Genomic DNA, 13,708 nt, shown 5'->3' with positions numbered 1-13,708 from the left:
CAGCTTCCACAGGGGATATAAATACCCTCCACGAGTCTACAAACAGCGATGTGCTGCTTCTGTTAGCACATACTGTAGTATTGAAACAGTTCCCCAAAATTCCAAAAGTTGAGTGGTGTGTCAACAACCTGAACTAATAATTTCTAAGCTCTACAACTCCAATCCCAGCAGTTTTTATTAAAGGCTTACCCGTCTGAAGTCAGAATTGCTGTAATTAGGCTCCCCTCTGAGAAGAAGCAACTGAAGTCTTATGACTCATTTCCTCTCTCCAACATCAAATAATTTAGCTTCTGGTCCTCACCCCCAATCATCCAGACTACACGCATGTTGGTTTGCTCAAGGCTGTCCGAGTGAGCCAACTAATTTCCTCCAGAACGAAACCCAGGGTTTGCAGCAGGGCTGCCCACCCCAGGGACCTCTCCTCACCGGCAGACACACAGGCTTTCAGCAGATCCAGCTCCACGCCTGAAACGCTATTGAGTCCTTCAACACTGCTTTGGTAGCTCCTGCACCTCTGAGCAACCCCAAATCTCTCATGCAACATAAATCCCACAGCCTTCAACATGCAGCCTTGCATTGCTGTGCAAGCACAACTCTGACACCATTCCCACTGTCTGCATACATTGATTTAAAAACAAGAACTGAGGACCAAATCTTGGGGGACACAGGGACACCACACAAGGCCAGAGAACAACCAGACCAGGTACTACTCGTAACCCCTGAGATGCTGTAGCAGTTTTAATACCCTCATGGACGGACTATCCGGCATCAGAACCAAGTGGGAGGTCTGAGGGTGATTTGGGAGGTGGGGGAAATATGGCAGGCAATTAAAATGCACCCAAAAAATTTGATTCTCTAGTGAAAATCTTGAAATTGCAACAGTTTATAAAGGTTTTGTTTTAAACAAATAGGGTGCTATCCAATAGGCACTTGTGTTCTCATTTCATTTTTAAATGCAAACTACCTGCATGCAAAGCAGCTACAAAACCAGTGCCTTTTACATTTTCCTCTAATGGTCCATCCTTCCATTCAGACACAGCTATTCCACGCTCATCCCGTACTGAACAGTCTCATGCTGCATGAAGAACATGCTTTTTCTTGCTTATCATATATCACAAAAAGCAAGTACTTGTGTGGAATAACAGTCATACACAAGTGTCGTGGTTTAGCCCCAGCCGATAACCAAGCACCACCCAGCTGCTCGCTCACCCTCCCCTCCGGTGGGATGGGGGAGACAATCGGAAGAGCAAAAGAAAACTCGGGGGATAAGAACAGTTTAATAATTGAAATAAGATTTTTAAATCATCATAATTATAATAAATTGTAATGAAAAGGAAAACAACGAGAGAGAGAGAGAGAGAGAGAGGAACAAAACCCAGGGGGAAAAAACCAAGTGATGCAACCGCTCACCACCCACTGACCGATGCCCAGCCCGTCCCCAAGCAGCGATCGCTGCCCCTGGCCAACTCCCCCAGTTTCTATACTGAGCATGACCCCATATGGTATGGAATAGTCCTTTGGGCAGTGTGGGTCAGCTGTCCCGGCTGTGCCCCCTCCCAGCTCCTTGTGCGCCCGGCAGAGCAGGGGAAGCTGGAAAGTCCTTGCCCAGTGTCAGCACTGCTCAGCAACAACTAAACATCAGTGTGGTATCACATTATCCTCATCCTAAATCCAACACACAGCACTACACCAGCGACTAGGAAGAAAATTAACTCTACCCCAGCCGAAACCAGGACAACAAGAAGAAAGTAAGGAACAACTACTGCAATTCCTTCAGCTCTTTTTCTTTTTTTAGTTTGTTTGGTTTGGTTTTTTATACACAGACAAGTCCTTAAAAAAGGAAACACCTGGAATTACTAACATTTATTATGCTGTCTTTAAGTAGCTTGCGGGGACAGGGAGACATCTTTTGCTCTCCCCACAAGCAGGAATAAACAAAGACAACACCTACCTTTAACAATCTGCTTGGCACAGGCATTATAAACTTGTTCCTGGGTTGTATTAGGAGGTAACACTCTATCAAAGACATACGGCTTCCCTTGCTGCAAACAAAAGAGAAACTCTGTCAGATGAAGAACATTTAAAACAGTTTATAGACCCAATTTAACAGGCAACCTGAAATGCAGCATTTACTACAAAGGAAGCCATTCAGTGCAATGGAGACGACAATATTTTGTTGCCTAAACAGATGTGACATCTCGTATGCTCCAAAACCATCTTTTCTATAGCTGGCAAATAAAACGCGGCATATGTTTTCTGCATGTTCACATTTGGGTCAGCAGCTACAGTTGCAGGAAACAATAAGCTGAAATATCAGCAACTGAAAGTTGATTATTTTCTCCCTCTCCTAGGACTTAAGGAGGAATAGCCATATAAATATTTGCAAAATATTTGCTGTTCATTACTGCAAACTAGTGAAAGCTGTGGTGTGAGAAACAGCAATCAGAGCAGAGAGAACCAGAAGTTTGCAGGTCCTGAGAGCTGCCTTCTGCTGAGGCCGGGGTGGCCCGACATGGTCCAAGCATGTGTTCCTTCAGCAGAAATACCTTGGTTTCATTTCAACACTAACCATGCAAATGCAAAGGGTAGACCCAAAAGAGGCAGCCCAGTCAGACTGTTTTGTTGCCCTAAGCTTATGTTTTATCCAGAAATTGTCATGATTTTTATCCTTAACACCAACAAATAACAAGATGCCATGTGGAAAGAGCTCCAAAATGACATTTTGAATGGGATCAGGGCCATTTCCAGGTTGTGAGCCACCACCACAGACACCAAGCTGCCCTAACTCCCAGGTGACACCACGACCGACACTTATTCATATGTATATACGGTGTAGCACCACCTGCACATACACTTCCAGAAAATTTCGATTCCTCTCTGCAGTGAGTATAATTGGTTACAAGGGAAACACATATTAGCAATCCTAAAAATAGATTTGCATGACACTTAAAAGGCAAATCCATTTTTAAGACAGCAGTTCAGCTCCTTACAACTCAAAAAGAAGCAAGACATTTGCATTTAAAATACAATTCCTTTATTTAAAGTTACACTAAGCGGACATGTAACATCTTTCTTATCTTCCATCAAAGCCTGTAATATTTCCCTTCGAAGATGTGACACCTGCTCCGAGAACAGCATAACAAGGGCTTCAAAGCTAACTGCGAGGTGGCTGGATACCCGATGTAGGAGTCTTGTTCTGTCGAGTCGACGTGCCATTTCTGCCATTTGCAGCCAGATGTTCAAATGCTGTGCTCAATTAGCCATTTTTGTCACACTTTGATTTTACTTCAAGCAGATCACAAGCTTACGCTTGCCTGCTCCTTAAACTCGGGTACTTAACAGCCACAGGGGAAAATAAGACAGAGAGGTGTTTGCCTGCAATGTGTGTTCTCCATGTTTCACCCCAGAATTTCGGATCTCAAGGATAAAAAGGCAATTTATAAATCATTTAGTAAATAATTCACGGTCTTGTGCTGGCATGGGGTGAACACTGGGCTATCCAAGCACTCCACTTGGTAAGACACAAGCCCAAAGAGGCGACGCAGACCGACATCACCAATGCAGCCCCAGACCCCAATTCTCAGCCACACCAGCCCCAGCCCCCGGGAGAGTGGTGGGACTGCTGGGAGCACCCAGCTGGCACCTACCCCAAACTCTGTATCCTCCCAGCTTTCCACGGACAGCGCACATTGTGTGGCTCCCAGCTAGAAAAAGCTCTTCGTTCCCAGGATGAGAAGGGCTGCCCAGCCCTGCTATAACTGTTCTGGAACAATTTCTCAAATGGACTTTTTACCTACTTACACCCATTTTGCTTATTCCAAGCACTAGACAATAAGCCCTAATGCGCAAGAGGCCAAAAAATACACGGCCACACAACCTCAGCCATCCACTTATCCATTTATTTCCTTCATGCCTGAGTTTAAGCTTATTAGCTAAGCAATGTGAGAGAGTAGCAGAGAGTGATGCCAGTCCATCATCCTACCATGGCAAACACAGCACTCCAGGCAAACAGTGCTCTGGTGCAATCAGTCCAGCTCTTCTACTGAGCTCTCAACGACTGTCATGTCAGAGAGCCCCAAAAACCAATTCCATCCTAATTGCGCTGCATGCAGCTGAAAGAGGCACTGGCTGCAACTGTTATTTATCTGCCAAACTGAGAAGCTACAAATGTAAAGCAGCAATTCACAAACGTGCTACATAGGTCAAATTTCTTCCTTGGGATTTTTGTTCTGGGAAGCTAAAAGACTGGAACACCCATCACTGATATCTGAAGAAAATAAATGAATGCGAAGGATCAGAAAGCATCTGTCACCAACCACACAAAATGAGAGCTCTCCATTATCCAAGCAGCACTTACGGGTTTTTGGGAAGGGTTTTTGGGAAGGTTTTTTTGCTTCATCTCCATGTTGACCTAGACAAAGACAACTCAAGGCTCACGCTCCTTTCCGCAAAGGAGAGTATGATAAGTGGGCACAGACCCTCTGTCTATCCTCAGTTTGAGAGTTTATACTTCTTTTGCTCTACCACTGCTTCTCCTCTGCCCTAAATCCTCTGTCCTGCTCAACCCTCTTCTCCCCACCTATACCGCCAGCTGCACTCCCTGCTCCTTAGGCTCCGCATCCTCCACCCTCTTTTCTTTGTTCAGAAGTTCCTGCTGGGGTCTCTGATGTTGAAGAAATGTTGGGCACCTCCTGTGTCACCCCACTCACCTTGTTCAGCTTTCCGACCCTTCTGTCCCACCAGCTCTCCTTGGAGTCCTCCCTCACCACCCCCTCCACCCAGCTCCAGGCTCCTGGTGGCAGGCTGTGACCTTCACCGCCTCTCCACTGGGTTGTCCCTCACCCCTTCCACATCCCAGCCGGGCAGCCCACAGACCCGCTCTGCACGTGTCCTGCAGGAACTCACCCTCAGCTTACAGGGGCTGGAGGAGACCACACCACCTTAGACAGGGAGAAGAGGCCCAGCCTGAAGGAAAGCTGCGGCAATTCAGCTGCCGAGATACTGTTAAGATAGAAGATTTTTCTCTGGAGCAAGCTACGGTTTTGGGGCTTTTTTGTTTTGGAGGGTGTTATTGTTATAAGCTCTTAATTTTTGACAGAATTTCCTGAAAGGTAACAAAAGCCAGATCCATCCTACAAAGGCAACATGCTGGCAGATCCAAAGGTTTTGCTCCAAAACAGAGAGGGAGGGTGAGCAAGCACAAACGTCACCTTATTTTTAGCATGTTCCCAAGCAGTACTTTTTTCCCTATTGTCATCTTCAGAAATAACACAACTGCTTTTACTTTTTTTTTCAAATGTAACTCAGCTTGAATTAAATACCAAAATCAGGAAGATTTCAGCCTTACTAGAGCTTATTCAAGAAAGTAATAAGGAGCTAGAAATAAAGTGTTATTGTCTGAGTTGATGCTAACAGTTTTATCTGTGTACCTCCTCCATACATTATTTTTCAAACTTTCTCATTATATGCAGTGTATTATCTCTCATACATAAATCACATCTTCCTTCCTATGCGATTACTTCCTACAGTCCCCCTGACAATCTGTTCCATTAACTTACGCCACTGCTGCATAATGGCTAGGATAAGTGCTCTGATCCACCCACACGATTCCTGTTGAAGTTGTATTGACAGCAAGATAGATTCTGTTCTGGCCCTTTGATAGCACCAAGAATGCTATTCATGTGTATTGGCAATTATTATTTCACCAGCTTAATGTTTAAAGTTTCCTATTGAGTTTACAGGCTTGGCATTTAGAAAAAAACTGAGGATTTTCACAGAATCACAGAATCACAGAATCATATAGGTTGGAAAAGACCTTTAAGATCATCGAGTCCAACCATAAACCTAACACTGCCAAAAACCACCACTACACCATGTCTCTAAGCACCTCATCCAAACGTCCTTTAAATACCTCCAGGGATGGCGACTCAACCACTTCCCTGGGCAGCCTGGTCCAATGCTTGATAACCCTCTCGGTGAAGAAAAATTTCCTAATATCCAGTCTAAACCTCCCCTGGCGCAACTTGAGGCCATTTCCTCTTGTCCTATCACTTGTTACTTGGGAGAAGAGACCGACCCCCACCTCTCTACAACCTCCTTTCAGGTAGTTGTAGAGAGCGATGAGGTCTCCCCTCAGCCTCCTTTTCTCCAGGCTAAACAGTCCCAGCTCCCTCAGCCGCTCCTCATAAGACTTCTGCTCCAGACCCTTCACCAGCTTCGTTGCCCTTCTCTGTACGCGCTCCAGTACCTCAATATCCCTCTTGTAGTGGGGGGCCCAAAACTGAACACAGTATTCGAGGTGTGGCCTCACCAGTGCCGAGTACAGGGGCACAATCACTTCCCTAGTCCTGCTGGCCACGCTATTTTTGATACAGGCCAGGATGCCATTGGCCTTCTTGGCCGCCTGGGCACACTGCTGGCTCATATTCAGGCGGGCAAGCACGAAAAGCATCTTAACCATAAATGCATGTGCTACCAAAACCATCATTTTACAAGCAACATCACAGAGCAGTACCATCACTGGAAGCTAATGCATTCTCAATTAAAGATAACCAAATATATTTCCTGTTTTAAATAAATAAATAAATAAATAAACCTCAACTCTCCTAAATTCCATATAGACAGGAAATGAGAAGTGCTCAGTGCTTAGAGCTGCATGCTAAGAATTAGGAGCCTTAATGCAATTTCACGATTCATTCTCTGTGATCGTCCGCAGACGGACGTTCAGGGTCGACTCCACCAGTGTACCTGCAGGTTATGATGCTAAGCAAGACGACACCTGACTTTCAGGGACCTGAGCTCGGAGGCAGAATCCACAGTCCAAGGTCCATCTCCAAAGGACCTTATAAAAACCACGGGCAAGGTGAGATGGCTTATAACAGAATTCCCGACAGCCAGCATGTAGCTCAATTTCCACTTGCTAAAGTGCAAAGGAAGAAGAGAGCATACAAAATGCTGAGTTTCTTTGCTTTTTGGGGGCTGTAAGGAGACATTGGAGTCTGATGAGGAATTATAGCCTGAAACCATCCCCTAGAATTAGAGATACCATCCAGATTTCTCCCAGGACAGATGCAAGTTTGTTCTGCTTGAGCAGAGAACAGCTGTGAGCAAGTTATATGATGACTTGCAGTTGTGAATATGCCTTGTGCAGCTCTGACCCCAAACATACAAGCTCTGCTGATGGTGGAGGCGAAGTTCATTCATACTTGCCTGCAAAATACCATGCCAGTACATCCTTGAGGGGGACATCGTTTTGAACGAGACTCAAGAAGAGGTCACACATTCATTTTTAAGAGACAGAAAAACATCCATCAGTCCATCCAAGGCTCATCTCCACACATCCCAAGGAGCACAGAAGCACAGAGGCAGGCAGGGGACCCAAATGGCAGGCTCCAGGAAGAGGCTCCCTGACAGGGCTCCTGCCAAGGCTGTCCCTGGAGAGCATCTGCCCCATGGTCCAGGCATGAAAGGCATCAAGACGGCTCTCAGGATAACCTTTCAGACTGCTTAGGGATACAGCACACACAATGGGATGCAGGGGAAGAACATTTCAGGATTGCACAAGAGGCAATATAAATACCCCATCCCTGGAGGTATCTAAAGGACGTTTGGATGAGGTGCTTAGGGACATGGTGTAGTGGTGGTCTTGGTAGTGTTAGGTTTACGGTTGGACTCAATGATCTTAAAGGTCTTTTCCAACCTATACGATTCTGTGATTCTGTGAAGAGTTAGGGGATGATCAGGGGAGGGCAAAGGCAAGGAAAGGGAGGGATGCAGGTGACTTGGGGAGGAACAAACATGGGATGAAGGGACAAAAGCACCAGCCATGTAAGCAGCCTGCAGGTCACTGTGCTTGTCTGGCCATGCCCCACACCCAGTCAGCGCAGTCCTATCTTCTTACTAAATTCCTTTCCAACTCTCTTTCTGGGGAAGGGAGTTTATTCTGCGTGCATGCATGTGTACAGGGGTCTAAGCACCAGCAACTGAAGTGGGACCACAGCTCACAAGGTCCATGTGTCCGTGCTGCCAGCTGCATCTCTGCGCAACGAGGTCTGGAAAGGGCCTCAGCATCACCTCTGCCAGGCTGCCGGGTTCAGCTCTTCCTAACAGCTGACAGCTAGGGCACTCAGCTGAAACGGGCAGATAGATCGTGTGCACAGGGTCCCTCTCATTCACCTTAGTCCTCTGTCCCCTCAGAAGGCAGGAGTGTTCTTTTCTCCACAACCTGGTTAAATAAAGGCATCCCCTTTACCCCTGTAAAAGGGGTACATCAGTCATGCAATCATCAGCTGGTAGCTCGGGAAAACTTTCGGTCCCTGCAGAAACAAAACGGTGCCAAATCACATGGCTCAGTTTATCAAACGAATCATTTGGCAAACCGTGACTCTGCTGAAACTCTGTCATTATTATTCTGGCTCTCTGTTCAAGTCAAAGAGTTTTATTGATGCAGTTGGAATGAATGATCTATGAGTGGGTTTAACATACCATACAAGATGCCACTGCCAGTACTAACAACGGATGAGTATACAGGTAATAGAATCATGTCATATGTAGGGGCTTAATTAATGGGAAATTATTTCTCAGCTAGTTTTCACTACCATAAGTGCTCTTGTAGGAGAGGTTTTATAAATAAAAGATATATAATTGCAGGCCTGGAAGACAGAATTTTTCAAAGAGCAGAAAGCAATTCAATTTTTCAGTCAAGGCACATCCCTCACGCAACACTAAGTTTCTACCTTAGAAGGTGGCATAAAACACATTTCTTCCCTCTAGCCTAAAGGAGTAGGAATAAAAGTCTTTACTCCCTTTCAAAATGTTAAGGCCACATTTACTGAACACTGCATCAAACTTGCTCCGTTCACAAATAGGATAAACAGCTGGCCCTGCAAATTTCCCCTGGAATTAGACAGAGCTTATTAGATAGAAGACTTCTTTTCCCCACAAGTTACAGAGATTCTGCAACTACAAGGTTGTTTCCATTTTGCTGATAAAGCACAAGAAATAAACAGGATCTATCCCGTTCTCCTGAAGCCATCTACCTCTAGTGAGGATTGAAAACATGAGGATTAAAGACAGAGGGAGAAAATAAATGCATGTTAGCAAAGCAGTTTAATTTAGTTATTATGTTTTCCCTGTATTCAGTCGTACTGACTAAGGAAATGCTACTGCCATCCTATCCATTTTCTATGTCAGCTTGCCCTTTAAAAACATTGGGGCAGTAGCAATTCACCTAGTGGATGAGAATTCAGAACACTTGGGATAAAAATAAAATAAAGGAAATTTATTCAAAATAACCTGAACACACTACATAGTCAAACCAAGTTCTCCAAAAGAAATTCTTAAATCTTGGTAATACTCCTAAAACTCAGTTGGAAAATAAATTAAAACAAGCAGTCATGTATGAACAGGCACTGCAGAGCAATTTGAGTCGAACACATTACTTTTGCATAGCAGGCTTAATTATTGATCTACCTTATGAATATTTCTGTGGAGCTGATGGAATTTGGCTCATGGCCAGAGATCCACTTTTAGCTTTCACTCTCGGCAGAAAGAACCTTTAACTCCTTGCAACAAATCCTGTTTTTGGAAAGCATTATTTTATTTTGGTATAGATCTGCAATTTAGGAAACCAAGCCTTAGAAATTATCTTAAAGCTTTTCTTCTACCTAGATGCATGACCTGGAAAATACACTCTTTAAGAAACTTTGAATGAATTTTAAATATAAACATCTCCCAATACAAACCCAACTATTAAATAATACCCTTTAGCAACTTTTTTTTATATTTCTGACACAGCAATACTCAGAGTCACAGCTCTCCATTATTATTTCCTTGCATTGGTGCAAGCTAGTCACCACTGTCCAGAGGATGAGATGAACCCAGTGTATTCAGCCACCAGCCACCACGGACCCCACCAAAGCTCTAACCCCTCGCTGGCACTTCTCAGCCTGTCAGATGGGATGTTACCAACATAACGCTAGGCACAAAAATAAAAAAAGCTGTGCAAACTGTCTCCCAGCCTCCAGCCCAGACATCAGGTGATAAACTGCGGGCTGACAGACTCCTCGCAGCTGGGAGGAAGGCTGGGGCGAGGGGCTGGAGAAGCAGCACCCCAGTGCACCCGAGGCTCAGGAGCTCCGTCACTGCCGGAGGCTGCAGCCCAGCTGGGAGCACCCACCAGCACCACAGAAAACGGGATCTCTTCTTACTTCAGGGCAATGGACTCAACTCCTCCTCCTCTTCCTCCAGGACTCCCCAACACCGCGTGGCTCAGGAATGGGATGGGGAGGCATAAAGGCCCCGTGACACAGCCTCCTCCAGCTCCTCGCCATCCTCATCACTTTGCAGGCAGATGGGTGCCGGCAGCTTTGGCAGGGGCACTGCCCGGTCAGTGACTGAATGCCTGGCAGCACCAAGCACCGCGTGTGGATGCTGCATTACCATCAGCACTTAGTCCGTGCATCCTTTGGTACTCCTTCCACGGTGCAGCCTAACGCCATCAGGATTAGCACCATCCTTCCAGCCCACCAGCGCCCTGCACACCACGCGGCAGCTTGCAGATTTGGGCCTCGATTACTTAACTGCTTATGCAACGGCACAAAAGCGGGTATTTGGAGAGCAGTGTTATCCTCCTGCAGTTTAATCTCTGAAAAGATGAAGTTATGTTATTGGTCGTGGGAAAAAGGATTTCATTTTGTGCTCTGCACAGCACTACCTTAAGATGTGCATCATTCCCCCTTTCCTGGGTCTTTCACCCCACGTTAAGAAATTAAGATAACTTTATCACACTTGTGTTTCTTTTGCAAAATTCTTTCTTCCATATTTTCTCACAAAACTAAGTTTTCAGTAGATATGCGATTGTAAATTCAGCAGACCTCTCTGCTTTATCATAGCTATAAAACCATCAGAGCGAGGAATTAGACACAGGCTACTCTAACGGTCCTAGGGGAAACAGGAGAACATCGTCCCCAGCACCATCCCTCCAGCTTTCAGGTAGTTTGCACCACTGTATTATGTGTAACAGACAACTACTGGTTTAATTTCATGTGCTCTAACTAATTTAATATTCAAAGCTACCTTCATAATCTACTCATTTTACTTCAGCAAAGCACAGAGCACAGACAAGCTTAATTAAATTAACTTTAAAATGCTGTCACTCGCATTTCAGATAAAGATCCTCTGGATATCAGAGGTTCTTAAGTAAACAGAAATCTTGCAAGGATATTTACTACATAATATTCCAAGCCACAATCAGCACACAGGGTCCTTGTCTAACCTGCTTTTGATAGCTTCCACCTTCAACAGACACCTTTCAAACCCTTCTAGAAAAAAAGCACTCAAGGAGCTCTGAAGGTAAGCCAGACTCAAAATTATCCGAAATTTCTCCGGTTTTACCAGGCTCCAGCATTTCAGCTGAACTACCCTGCTCCCTTACATCAACAGGATAAGAGAATTTGATAATTTCTGTTGTACATAAAACCATGCAAACTAACAGTTTAGAAAGAAAAGACAGAAAAATATTCTTTGTAGAAGACGAAGAATGTTACCATAATTGTAGAAGCCTGAGACTCCTGTAACTAAAGGTCTGTCATTTTAGTAGCAGTTGAGAATGAAAAGAGAACAATGTATTGTCTATTTTGTAAAAATGCAATACTTCAAAATTGGTTTTAAACTACCGGAGTTTTTTGTTATTTAAAGAACACTATGACTTTCTTTTAACAAAAACAAAAATTTCATAGCCAGGAAATAATGCAATAAAATCTATCCTCAGGCAGCTCCCTCCAGCAGCAATGGAAGAGGAGTCGGACAAGGCCACCTCACAGGTGGGGGGCCGTGGGAATAAGTCATGCATGGAGCAGCATCTCTGCTTATCGTCAGTGTTTATAACTGTCATGGTTTAGCCCCAGCCGGCATCGAAGCCTGACACAGCCGCTCACTCACTCCCCTCTGGTGGGATGGGGAAGAGAACCGGAAGGGTAAAAGTGAGAAAACTCGTGGGCTGAGATAAAGACAGTTTAATAGGGAAAGCAAAAGCCGCGCACACAAGCAAAGCAAAGCAAGGAATTCCTTCACTGCTTCCCATGGGCAGGCAGGTGCTCAGCCATCTCCAGGAAAGGAGGGCTCCAGCACGCGTAACGGTGACTGGGGAAGACAAACGCCATCGCTCCCAACGTCCCCCCTTCCTCCTTCTTCCCCAGCTTTATATACTGAGCATGCCGTCATATGGTATGGAATAGCCCTTTGGCCGGTTTGGATCAACTGTCCTGGCTGTGCCCCCTCCCAACTTCCCATGCGCCCGGCAGAGCATGGGGAGCTGAAAAGTCCTTGACCAGTGAAAACATTACTTAGCAACAACTAAAACATCCCTGGTTATCAACACTGTTTTCAGCACAAATCCAAAACATAGCCCCATACTAGCTACTATAAAGAAAATTAACTCTATCCCAGCCAAAACCAGCACAATAACATTCCAACAAAAAGCAAAAAAGCTATGTGGGTATTTCAAAACATGAAACAAAGCAGTTTTGGTGAAGTAAAAATCCAAAGTAAGGTGCTGACCTTCAGCTCCACCTACAGAAGAGAAACGCAACATAAACCAGCCCCGGCTCAAGACATAACTACATCTTAATTCTGCTGTGGCAGTGTTGTGTTAATCTCCACTTTGTTAAACATATCACTTACAGATTTATGAGGCAACTGGGTGGCTCAGGAGATTAGTAATGGGATACTGAGCACTGTCAGTTGTAGCTTCAAATCCACCTCAGGTCAGGAGAGGTCAAAATGAAATGAGAGGGCACCACTGGTCCGTAGAGCAGCTTTCTTTTCAGCATGCTCCGCAAAACCAAGGATTGAAGGGGATCAGAGAACAAACCACACCATTGGTCATGGAGCATCCCGTCAGGCTGGATATATATTGGCAAAAAGAAACAAGTGAGATGCTTGCACCCCACTGTCTGCATTGTACGGTATTTGTTCTGCAGAGAAAGCATTTCACAAGCATAAACTGTCACATTTGCAGCTGGGCTATATACTCATTCAGTCTCCTGGGGATTCATCCAGAGCCACTGATTTATTGTGCGCCTGAATCCTGAGGGAGGAGTTCCTGGAGGGTCTCAAACCTGTCCTGGCAATCACAACAGCAGCGAGCCCAGACCCCAACAGTCAGTGTACGCAGCGAGTCCGGGCACATCTCTGCTCCCCAAAGTGACTCCCTTCACGGTGACCTGTGCGGAGCCAAAATGCCGCCTGTATGGTGGCACGCCATGGTGAGAACACGGTTCTCCACTGAGGACACGCTCCACCAAACAGGGTTAAATTATTCTCATCCCATAATCACCAACAGCAAATGACAGGACCAACGGCAACACTGGTACATGTAGATTATTTTCCTTTGCCCTCAAGAACTGAAAGATCTCACGTGTTCAAAAGCCCAGACTAGTAGCGTCCAAGGCAGCTGAGAGGAAGATACCAGCGTCCATAACCTAACAGTGGAAATACCCCTCACCGCTTGATACCTTGCTGGTTGAGTGGGTTCCTGATTCATTGGGAGACCAGTAACAACAACTTTGACTTGCTTCCTCACTTACAAACCAAGATACTAAATGCCAGTGGCGCTGGGAGCTTGAATCTTTACTGACCTGATGTTGTAGCGGGAATTTCAAAGCCTACAGTATAACAGAAACGTTATCACTAGCCTGTCCCAGCCTTC

At 45.3% G+C, this 13,708-nt stretch overlaps 1 protein-coding gene across 1 annotated transcript in view; it reads right to left on the bottom strand.

Moving 5' to 3' along the window:
* The window catches only part of KIF5C (kinesin family member 5C), an 80,787-nt gene that overhangs the window by 51,438 nt on the left and 15,641 nt on the right, over positions 1-13,708 (bottom strand). Inside the window, exon 2 of the mRNA XM_075512235.1 lies at positions 1,952-2,042. Coding sequence (XP_075368350.1) covers positions 1,952-2,042 — 91 coding nt within the window. The remainder of the gene's footprint in view (positions 1-1,951; positions 2,043-13,708) is intronic.

This window comes from Mycteria americana, chromosome 9 (assembly GCF_035582795.1).
Source record: "Mycteria americana isolate JAX WOST 10 ecotype Jacksonville Zoo and Gardens chromosome 9, USCA_MyAme_1.0, whole genome shotgun sequence".
Classification (NCBI taxonomy): domain Eukaryota; kingdom Metazoa; phylum Chordata; class Aves; order Ciconiiformes; family Ciconiidae; genus Mycteria; species Mycteria americana.
Note: the sequence above shows the minus strand (reverse complement) of the source record. Positions and strands in the feature narration are given on the sequence as shown.